The sequence below is a fragment of the Neoarius graeffei genome, chromosome 4 (assembly GCF_027579695.1).
Source record: "Neoarius graeffei isolate fNeoGra1 chromosome 4, fNeoGra1.pri, whole genome shotgun sequence".
Taxonomy (NCBI): Eukaryota; Metazoa; Chordata; class Actinopteri; order Siluriformes; family Ariidae; genus Neoarius; species Neoarius graeffei.
In genome coordinates, this window is record NC_083572.1 from 320,402 (window position 1) to 332,500 (window position 12,099).

Consider the following 12,099-nt stretch of genomic DNA (forward strand, 5'->3'; position numbering starts at 1 on the left):
GGACGGCCAGCCAGACGGATGGACGGAACCCGTTTCTATATCCCCCACCAAACTTCATTTGGGCGGGGGATAACAAGGCAGTGTGTGTGTGTGTGTGTGTGTGTGTGTGTAAAACTGAGAATAACATAGCACTTTTTCAAGTCGACACACTTGTGAGTGTGTGAACTTCAGCACATTTCACTCTCTCTCTCTCTCTCTCTCACACACACACACACACACTAACTTCAGTGTTGCCATACAGTCCATTTATCTCCCTGTGTTTTAGGTTACGAACTCTGTAATGTGTTCTGTAGTGGATTAAACACTGATGTGCCATGTGGATTTGTGTTTCACAGCATTTCAAACAGAAATTTCGTTTTATATCACATGTCGTGTGTGTGTGTGTGTGTGTGTGTGTGTGTGTGTGTAGGAGTGTGTGGGTATTTATTTCTGCACTGGATCTGTAAATATGTCCATGTGCAGGTCAGTACTCACCTTCAGATTACTATAAACCTGAGATATCACTGGACCTGATTAAATAAGTTTCATTAATGCAGTGAGATTCTCGTGTTCATGTTCAGTGTCGGTGCTCAGCTTCAGGAAGTTTACAGTTTAATGCTGAAGGTTCCCGCAGTGTGTGTGTAACACCCAGTCAACACTACTGCGTGTGTGTAACACCCAGTCAACACTACTGCGTGTGTGTAACACCCAGTCAACACTACTGCGTGTGTGTAACACCCAGTCAACACTACTGCGTGTGTGTAACACCCAGTCAACACTACTGTGTGTGTGTAACACCCAGTCAACACTACTGTGTGTGTGTAACACCCAGTCAACACTACTGCATGTGTGTAACACCCAGTCAACACTACTGTGTGTGTGTAACACCCAGTCAACACTACTGTGTGTGTGTAACACCCAGTCAACACTACTGTGTGTGTGTAACACCCAGTCAACACTACTGTGTGTGTGTAACACCCAGTCAACACTACTGCATGTGTGTAACACCCAGTCAACACTACTGTGTGTGTGTAACACCCAGTCAACACTACTGTGTGTGTGTAACACCCAGTCAACACTACTGTGTGTGTGTAACACCCAGTCAACACTACTGCGTGTGTGTAACACCCAGTCAACACTATTGCGTGTGTGTAACACCCAGTCAACACTACTGCATGTGTGTAACACCCAGTCAACACTACTGTGTGTGTGTAACACCGAGACAGTATTTTGTCTTATCAGTGAGTGTTTAAATGTGTGTGTGTGTGTGTGTGTACGTGCGTTACCCTGCATCATGTTCCTGTAGGCATTGTCGGTGATGGAATAGATGTGTGGAGGAACCTCATGACGTTTCTTGCCCTTGTACATGTCGATGATCTTCTCTGAGTAAATCGGCAGCATTTTATAAGGATTCACCACAACACAGAAGAGACCAGAGTATGTCTACACACACACACACACACACACACACACACACACACACACACACACAGTATTTACAGCTTGGTGAGGTGTTACATATGTGTTACTTTATAGAGGTTTAACTTGTTGATAGCTTATCATGTAACGCGTTGATGCATTGAGATGTGTGTGTGTGTTGGAGGTGTGTTGAAGTGTCACTTGTTATGTTGTGTGCATTTACATAGATGAGGCCAGAGAAGTATCTCTCACGCAGGTTGTGGAGAACCGACGCCTCGTTGAGGCAGGTGAGCTCGGCCATGTCCTCCACCTTACTGAACTTGGGTGGGTTCATCTTCTGGATGTCATCCTTATTGACAGTGATCTTCTTGCCATTGTCTACCAGTTCCACCAGCACCTCGTCGCCCTTCTCCTCCTTCATGCTGGCTGCCTCAAAGCCATGTTTCTCTGATGGAACCCACACCAACTTCTTGGCGGCCCAGTCAGCCTGTGCCACCGGGCTGTTGAAGAAATCCTTATCGGCAAAGAGGAACTTCTCATCCTCACTCTGGGGCTTCTTACTCATCCTGCCGTCGGGTTGGGACAGCTGCAGACACCAAGCATTAGAACATACACTTGAGTACCATGTGTACAGTATATCACACACACACACACACACACACACACACACACACACACACACACACACACTTTATTTCTGTTGGGTGAGGACAAACTGATTGAGCTTCAAATTTAAATCAATCATGTGCACATGTGCAAAAGTATGTGCACCCTGACCATCACACCCATGTGTGCTTCTTCCCCAAACTGTTACCATAAAATCTGGAGCACACAGTTGTGTAGAACATCTCTGTGTGCTGTAGCTTTACAGTTTCCCTTCACTGGAACTCAGAGTCCAAACCTGTTCCAGCATGATGATGCTCCTGTACACATGGTGAGCTCCATGAAGACGTGGTGTGTAAAGGTTGGAGAGAAGAACTCGAGTGTCTTGCACAGAGCCCTGACTGAACTCAACCCCACTGAATACCTTTGGGATGAACAGCAACACCAACTGCACCCCAGGCCTCCTCACCAACATCAGTGTCTGATCTCACTAATGCTCCTGTAGCTGAATGAACATACATTCCCACAGCCACGCCCCAAAATCTAGTGGAGAGCCTTCTGCGAAGATTGGAGTTCCTTATAACAGTGAAGGGGAATAAATCTGGAATGAGACGTTCAACAGGAACATACAGGTGTGATGGTCATGGGGGCACATACTTTTGCCATATAGTGTATCAAATTTATGCATCTTATTGCTTAAATATCTTGATAACATTTGGAAATTTTCTAACTGATTGCTGCTGTGTGACACGGAGCTCCACCTGAGATGCAGTGCTGTGATTTCACACTAATGTTACAGAGTGGTACTGCTTACGTTAGCTAGCTACGGTACTCAGTTTTACAGTTGCAAGAATAACTAGACTGCATTTCCGCAGAGAAAATGCAAAGTGTGCTTGCTGAGCTGTAGCAGAACAGCTATCATGCTAGCATGCTAAAAGCTAGCATGTCAACATGCTAATGCCAACATGCTAACAGTTAGCATGCTAACAGTTAGCATACTAACATGCTAAAAGCTAGCATGTTAACATGTTAATGCTAACATGCGAATAGATAACATGCTAATAGATAACATGCTAACAGCTAGCATTCTAACATGCTAATGATTAACATGCTATTTGTTAAAATTCTAACACTTTAAGGCTAATACGCTGACAGCTATCATGCTAACAGCTAACAGGCTAACATGCTAATGGCTAGTATGTTAATTTTTAGCATGCTAACACGCTGAGGGTGACATGCTAACAGCTAACATGCTAACAGTTAGCATGCTAACATGCTCAGGCAAACTCGCTAACAGCAAACATGCGAACTCTGCATGCTACCATGCTAATCCTAACATGTTAACAGCTCTCATGATAACATGCTAATGGTGAACATGCTAACAATTCACGAGCTAACAGCAGGCATGATATCGTAATGGGTAACATGCTAACAGCTAGCATGGTAACACGTGAATGCTTATATGCTAATTGCTATCGTGTGTGCGTGTAAGTATTCCTAATAAAGTGGTCATTGAGTTGAAGTTGATTTGCTGTCAAAGTCTCAGATGAGCAGATCCTTGCCAAACGCATCATCACCTATGGGGGAAGGGAGGAACGACTCAGTCGAGCTTCCAGTGATTAGCGGCAAAACGGAGAAAAACTGGACGGATGAAAGTCGAGAGAAAGGCGAGTGCGGGTCAGAACCGATATCATGTGTGTGATGGTGATTTGGCCTGAGGTGCCGTATGAAGTTTGGTGGATGTGTGCTGAAGTGTTACTGAGCAAAACTCCATTCATTTGAATGGGGCCAAAAATCAATGCAAGCCTATGGAGGAAAAAGGGATGAGCAAAAAGAAAGGAAAAATATGAGTGCGGGTCAGAACCGATTGCATGTATGTGTCGGGGGAGGTGGCCTGAAGTATCCCATGAGGTTTGGTGCATCTGCGATGGAGCGTGTCCGAGTAGGATGATTCGATTCATGAGCCCTATTCATTCTCTATGGGGAAAAAACAAAAGAAAAACGACAAGAACAAGAGAACGGGTGCGTTGATCCAAAAGCTGTATACAAGCACACTACGCCACTTCGGGCCAGACGTCTCAGAGTTGGAACGGTGTCTCTATCACAAACGCCCTAGGAGGAGGAGTGGATCCAAAAAACGTGTCAGAATAAGGCAGAATAAGTAAACTTAAGAAGAACAATAGTGTGCTTGCCGAATATTAACATGGCATTAACCTGTTAGATAATTTCCAAAATAATAATAAAAAAATAGTTAACTGGCCATTTTCAGGAATTCTGCTAATAAGTGTAATGTGCAGTGATGTATGAGATTAACTGGAAGAATGTGTTTGAAATACAACACACACACACACACACACACACACACGAGGGTCACTGAAAAGTAGCAAACTAATTGCTGACATTTAAATACAAAACTGCACACTCAATTTTATCCCACCAATAACAGAGCAGTGTGTCGTTTTGTGGAGCTCAGATTACATGTGTCTTCAAACGGGTCGTGTGATCCAGACTGCTTGTTATGCATTTCCTCATGGTACAGACACGGAGATAAAAATCTCATGTGTGAGAAAATCCCTGAATGATATGGGGAAATGGTTAACACTCGCTTTAGCGTGCACTATCCTGTGGGAATTTGAGCTGCAGGGTTTGATAGGAGATTAATTTAACTCATCCACAGCGGCATGGCTTTAAACGTCTAGCGATTCTTTCGCCCACTGCAGAATTCCCACAATTCCCAGCGGAGCCCAAGTTTAGGTCTGAGAACTGCAGCTGGGAAAGATGATGATGGGACCAATCTGTCGCTCACTTCCCCTAAACCCTACACCCTAAACCCTACACCCTTAACCCTACACACCACCCACACACACACTATAGAAGGCAGCCATATTGACTAAACCAGTATGTTACAGCTGTGTTTCACGCAGGCCTATAGTGGTGCTGAGGTTCAGTTGCGTGCTGCGATGCCCTTATAAGGCCGAGTGAGCGTGGAGTTAAACATCCAAGTGAGTGAACGAGCAAACACACTCCTTATAGGGAAGAGTTATTCACCATGAACACACACATACACAGCATTTATCCTGAAATGATAACACAGGAACAGCAGAAGGGTGGAGGAGTATGTCTCTCTCTCTCTCTCTCTCTCTCTCTCACTCACTCACACACACACACACACACACACACACACAGAGAGGAGACAGTGTGTTAGGGCATAAGACTGTGTGTGTGCGTGTGACACAGAGAGAGAGAGAGAGAGAGAGAGAGAGAGAGAGAGCGAGAGAGAGAGAGAGACTCAAACAGCTGCCACTCATTAAACATTCAGAATTCTGAACCCTTTAACACACACACACACTCTTGTACTTCTATCTTTGTGGAGACTTTTACTGGTATAATACATTCCTGAGCTCTTACCCTAACCCCTCCCATTACCCTAACCCCTCCCATTACCCTAACCCTTCCCATTACTTTAACCCCTCCCATTACCCTAACCCCTCCCATTACCCTAACCCCTCCCATTACCCTAACCCTTCCCATTACTTTAACCCCTCCCATTACCCTAATCCCTCTCATTACCCTAACCCCTCCCATTACCCTAACCCCTCCCATTACCCTAACCCCTCCCATTACCCTAACCCCTCCCGAAACCTTGTTCTCAGCTGATCCCTAAAACTGAGTCTCTTAACTTTTAAACAGCCCTTTGAAGAAGTGAAAACCAGACAAAATGTCCTGACTTCCCAAAAATATCCAAACTCTGCTGGGAAAAACATATTCCAATCCTCAATATGTAGCAAGTACACACACACACACACACACACACACACACACACACACACACAGAGTCCTGTGGAAAAATCATTCTGAATGGTTCAGTTAATAGACATTTAATCATTTGCTCAGTTAATGTAACGTTAAACTCCAAACAATTCTATTGTAGTTGAACTCGGTGATGTTTTTCCCCCTCACTGTGATTATAAACAGAAATACTTTCGTATAAATATTTACAAACACGTTTAAATAAATCTAGACAACTCTCCTGAAGTGTTAACTCCTAGCAGAGGTAGCTTCATTTAACTTTGGTCTGGTTAGTTAGCTTGTGTTTAATGTAATTCACTTCGCTGGATTTTGTCGTAGTGAGTGTAACAGTAAAAGTAAACTTCACGGATCAGGACTTTGAGCTGCTACATGAGGAACATGACAAGAACCTAAAGAGGCCAAAGTCGTGTTAGTGAGCAGGTCTGAGAAGGAGCGAGAGAATGTTCCTGACCTTAAACTGCAGATAACTGAAAAACAGCTGATTTTCTCATTGAGACATGTTTAGACTTTAAACAAACAAACTGAGTGTTTATGGAGATAAAAACGGCGGAGCTTCCTGCATCCTCCCATCACTTTAAACGAGTTTCATTTCAGCTCCATTGCCATGACTCGCGTCAGTGTTTCTGGTGCAGGATGCTGTGTGCAGCGGCGCTCTGAGCCTCAGCACGCGGTTTTGGCTTGATGCCTAGAAAACTCATGACCTTTCCATGGAGCTGTTTGACCGCTGGTCCTGTGAAAACTTCGATCCGTCTTCTCTCCTCCTTCTCATCCCCTTTTCACCACAAACTTTTTTTTTGTTCAGTTTTTCAGAGAACAGTTCCATCATGCTAACTGCTATGGTCTAATGTTCCACACTTTAGCATGATGTTTATTTTCCTGTGCAGGCTGTAAAACTCAGTATTCATGAAAAAAAAAAAAAAACAACGTTTTAGCTCGGATCCGGGATGTGCTCAACTCATTTTTATACCCAGCCATGTCAGTTCACTTACAAAGCTCCTTTCTGATCCCAGGTCAGTTCACAGAGTGTGTTTGAGTCACTGGTGGGATTAGCATTAGCTCAGACACCACGAGGTATAACATTGAGTCTGATAAACCTCAGATGGTGAACATTAATCTCCGAAAGTCCAGCTTTAATCCCGTACACTCTTCAGATTTTACTGGACACTGAGTCAGAGGTGTTATATCAAAACTATTTTCCTTTAAAGTGGGACACTGTTGCATGATGCTCGTTACTCACTCACTTTAGAAATAAACAGAATCAAATTTGAAATGAGAAATGTCCAGGTGAGCTCAGGCAGCTGTGCTGGGATTCAAACTCACAGCCTTCTGATCATTCAGAGCCTTCACCACTGAACTCACGGCAAAAACAAATCGCTTAAAACTGGACAAAATTTTAACAATTAAACAAGTGCACTTATCATCTTGATATTAATCCTGAGAATCCTCTTTAAATATTCTAATTTTCATATTAATAATGAATATTCATGACGACAACAATGAACACCTGGTTAATTTAAAGCAAAGTCGTGATTAGCATCTCACAGCTACAAAATGGAAGATGGCAAATGCATGTTCTTGGTACGTCACAAAATATGAAAGTCTGAAACAGCTGCTGTTGAGTTTGATGTAAAGTGATGCGTTTTATGGAACTGAGCACTAAATTAGTGGAAGTTAATGTAACTGTGCTAACGCATACTTGCCAACTCCAGAGAATTAAAAGCGGTAGGTCAGATCACGCGATGCAGTCATGGGGGGTCTGGGGGGGCATGCCTGTGTTCTCTGCACTCTGAGAGCCATATTTGAAGAAAACAGATGGAGAAATTGGACCGACGTATTGCACATAACACTGCTTTTCACCCCAGTGCTTTGATGCTGATGAGCCGATGACCAAGTCGCCTTGAACTTGTCATAGCGAATCTTTTTTTCTTCAGAGTTTTATTATTCGTGATCACCAGAGCGTGTTTGGTTTTTATGAATATTGGTGTGATTTGTTGTAACATGTGACCTCATTGCTGATTGGCTAGAACCGTAACGAGAGTCGATGGAACGACGCGATAGAGCGATACGGTTTAGAGTCAATATCATTATCGCCGTTCCACTGGCTCTCGGCTTCACTTCATATGACTATCTGACGCTGTAGACTCGTATCCTCTGTGCTGAAAACAGATGAAGTGAGAGCAGAAGAGCGAATCCAACAGTGTTCACTGATTATTTTGTAATGCGGTAGTTTTCAGAACTAAAAGCAGTCGGCGGTGTTCACCTGTCAGAATCAGTAGACTACCGCGTGAATCAGTCGAGTTGGGAATGATGCTAAAACAGGCAGGAATCACCCAAATAAGAAACAGGTGATTGTTTATTTTCTACTTTTATTTTCAACAAGGAGCCATGATTTCAGTAATAAGTGACACTTGAACTGAGATTTTCTCAATTCTACAGACTTCAGGTATGACTCTGTAAAGAAGCAACAAATCCAAACAATCATCTCGAATGATTCCTCAGACCTATCAGACGGAGTGTGAGATTCGATGTTTCTTTGGTTCTCTGCTCACGACGTTAATCCCTGTAGTTAGTTCATGTTTACTGTTTGACACAAAAAAGGAAGAAAATCATGGTTTCGTTTCATTTCATCCTGTTTTATTAAATGTGTACAGAGACTTTTGGAAGAAAGATAAATCTTGGAAGGAAGTAGCAGAGATCACTGGTGTCTCTGGTGAGCGTATGTAACTAGTGCAGTTAGCTCGCTTTGCTAATCTGGTCTGGGAATGAAAATGAGTGCACAACACTTAAATGACACTCTGGATTATCACACTGATGAGTGCATTATTTCATCTGTGTTTAACTCCATCCATCCATTCGTTTTCCGTAAGTGCTTACCCTGTGCAGGGTCGTGGGCTGGATCCTATCCCAGCTGACTACGGGCGGGGTTCACCCTGGACAAGTCGCCAGGTCATCACAGGGCTGACACATAGACACAGACAACCATTCACACTCACACTCACACCTACGCTCAATTTAGAGTCACCAGTTAACCTAACCTGCATGTCTTTGGACTGTGGGGGAAACCGGAGCACCCGGAGGAAACCCACGCGGACACGGGGAGAACATGCAAACTCCACACAGAAAGGCCCTCGCCGGCCACGGGGCTCGAACCCAGGACCTTCTTGCTGTGAGGTGACAGCGCTAACCACTACACCACCGTGCCGCCCCACTGTGTTTAACCTGTTAGCTTTAAAAGTTATATCGAGCTAGCCACACCCACAAGTGACAAACTACAAGTGACATGAGAGACTCCTCACCTGTTAGTGTTAAAGTCAACAATCATTAATGAAAATCAGTTCAAATCCTGATTGTCATTTTAAAGAGTTTTATAAAGCCGATACTCAACACACCCAATACTGATTCAATATTTAATACGTTAATCTGATATCATTATTTATTCCCTTCAGTCTTACAGTCTGTGATTGTGTTTAAATACATTAAAGTCATATGGGACTTCATTTGGACAGATAGACAGGACGGACATACAGATAGATGGACCGACAGAGACAGGAGGACAGTGACAGGAGGACAGAGACAGGAGGACAGGTGAAAAGGAGACAGTGACAGGTGATGTCCCTCCAAGGCCAGAATAAATTATTACATGAATAATCCTGCAGTGTGAACTGCACCCCCCACCACCACCCCACTGTGTACTCTGTGTGTGAGAGACTGTAGTAAAATATCTGAGAACAGAAGTCTAAAGGTTATTTTACTTCCTAATTTATTTTCAGATCTGTTTCTCAGCATGTGCAGGTAAAATAAATCAACAGTGAGTTCCTGCAGGAGATTTACAGCTGTCTTTCGACTCAGAGTCACTATTGAGGCAGAAAAAATCTGGTTCATTAGAGACCTGTGCTACAGTGCATGACTCTGTGTGTGTGTGTGTGTGTGTGTGTGTGCGCGCGCTGTTTACCACATCATCCAACAGAAAGCAGCGCTGTTTGACCATATTAGGAGAACAGGAAACTCTTTGGTTAGTTATGCTTCATCATTTCATCTGACACACAATGAACAGAGTTTCCTCCACTGTTTCCCCAAAAACACTTAACTTTAACTGTTTTACACTCCACTTCTGTACAGTGAACACACACACACACACACACACACACACACACACACTGCAGCATTGTCATATTAATGATCAAGGCTCAAAAATGAACATGCAACGGCATGAAACGTAATTAAAATACATTTTCATTAAAAAAACAATAAACAACAATAATTCAGAGTAAAGCAGGAAACAGTCACTGATCACACTGTGTGTGTGTGTGTGTGTGTTCTCTTCACTGACAGCATCTTAAGCCCAAACTCACACAAAGGCCTGTAATATAACAGCACATCACACACACACACACCTTAGAAACACGCTGCAGACACATGCAAACTCTCCACTCAATACTTCACTTGACTGCACATTAATATGAAAAAAAAACTTTACGCTTCACTTTCTTACCAGACGTGTGTGTGTGTGTGTGTGTGTGTGTGTGTGTGTGTGTGTGAGCGAGCTGTTACAACCTCAGTATAGAGTGAACACCGAGTGTGTAGTTAACTTCAACTCACTTTCTGTGCTTTACAAATAACAGGGAGTGCACACTGCTTTTAGTGTAAAATGTGTTAGTAAATGTACTTACAGGTGTTGGATGAAAGTGTTCAGTGGTGGAGGAACTTCACACAGCTGTAATTTGGAGACTCAGAGTGAGAAACTCCGACAGAGAGCAGTCCAAATTATAGCAAATATCAATGTGCACTTCATTTAAACTAACAGGAAGGAGGGGCTAAGAGCAAAGGAGGTGAGGTTAGAGCCAAAAAGCTCATCAATATGCAGAAAGCGTGCAGAAGGAAGTGAGGAGAAGGAGGGCACTATAAACTTCCTTATTTTGCTGAGAGACAATGTTAAATACCCCACCACTAAAACCCCCAATCTAATACCCCTATCAAATATCTTCAATCTAATACCCACCACTAATACCCCCTATCAAAACCCTCCAACTTAACACACCCTATCAAATACCCTCAATCTAACATCCCCCTCCACTAATGCCCCCAATCTATTAATCCCATTTACAGAAAAGTTGGGATATTTTCCAAAATGCAATAAAAAAAAAATCTGTGATTTATTAATACACATGAACCTTTATTTAACTGACAAAAGTATGAAGAAAATATTTTCAATAGTTTTACTGACCAAATTAATTGTTTTGTAAATATAAACAAAGAATTTTATTCCTGTCACACTCAAAAAAAGTTGGGACAAAGGCGTTATTAGTGTGCTTGAAGCACTGCTTTGTGCAGCAAGCAAACTATTGTTCTTCTTAAGTTTAATTTATTACCATTGTGTTCCATCACTTTTCCTTTAATAACACTTTTTTAATCATATGGGATCTGAGGATCTGAATCGTTGGAGTTTTGCAGTTGGAATTTTTGTTTATTTTTGCTTGATACGAGACTTCAGCTGCTCAACAGTCCATGGTCGCCATTATCTGATTCTCCTCTTCATGATGCGCCATACATTCTCAATACGAGACAGATCTGCACTGGCAGCAGGCCAGTCAAGCACACACACTCTGTGTCTGCAAAGCCACACTGTTGTAGCCAGTGCAGAATGAGGTGTGGCACTGTCCTGCTCAAATAAGCATGGAGTTCCCAGGAAGAGATGTCGTCTTGATGAATATGTTGCTCTAAAATCCCAATACATCAATGGTACCTTCACACACATGTAACTCCCCCATGCCATGGGCACTGATCCCCCCTCATACCATCACAGATGCTGCTTTTACACCTTTCTCGGATAACAAACTGGATGGTCGTGTTCACCTTTGGTACTGAGAACTCGATGTCCAGTTTTCCTGAAAAAAAGCTGAAATGTGACTCATCTGACCACAGCACACGTTTCCACTGTCTTTCAATCCATCTGAGATGAGTTCAGGCCCAGAGAAATCGGCGGTGTTTCTGTATGGGATTGATGAATGGCTTCCTCCTTGTGTAATACAGTTTCAGGTTGTATTTCTGGATGCAGCGGCAGACTGTGTTAAGTGACGACGGTTTTCTGAAGTCCTCCCGAGCCCATGTGGTTATATTTGTCACATTAGCATGACGGTTTCTCAGGCAGTGCCACCTGAAGGCTCAAAGTTCACGCCCATTCACCAGTGGCTTCCAACCTTGCCCTTTACACGCTGAGATGTCTCCAAATTCCCTGAATCTTTTCACAATATTATGTACCTTGCAGTGAGAAATGTTCTTTTTGAATTG

General features: G+C 43.1%; 1 protein-coding gene across 3 annotated transcripts in view; it reads right to left on the minus strand.

Moving 5' to 3' along the window:
- The window catches only part of myh11a (myosin, heavy chain 11a, smooth muscle), a 62,142-nt gene that overhangs the window by 47,417 nt on the left and 2,626 nt on the right, over window positions 1-12,099 (minus strand). Inside the window, exons 1-3 of one of the 3 annotated variants that reach the window (XM_060918520.1) lie at window positions 10,482-10,612; window positions 1,622-1,984; window positions 1,266-1,422 (exon numbers count right to left, since the gene is read on the minus strand). In XM_060918520.1, the coding sequence (XP_060774503.1) occupies window positions 1,266-1,422; window positions 1,622-1,963 (499 nt within the window). In that variant the 5' untranslated portion in view covers window positions 1,964-1,984; window positions 10,482-10,612. Of the gene's footprint in view, window positions 1-1,265; window positions 1,423-1,621; window positions 1,985-10,481; window positions 10,613-12,099 lie in introns of those variants that run through there. The other 2 variants (XM_060918522.1, XM_060918521.1) reach the window with 2 other exon arrangements.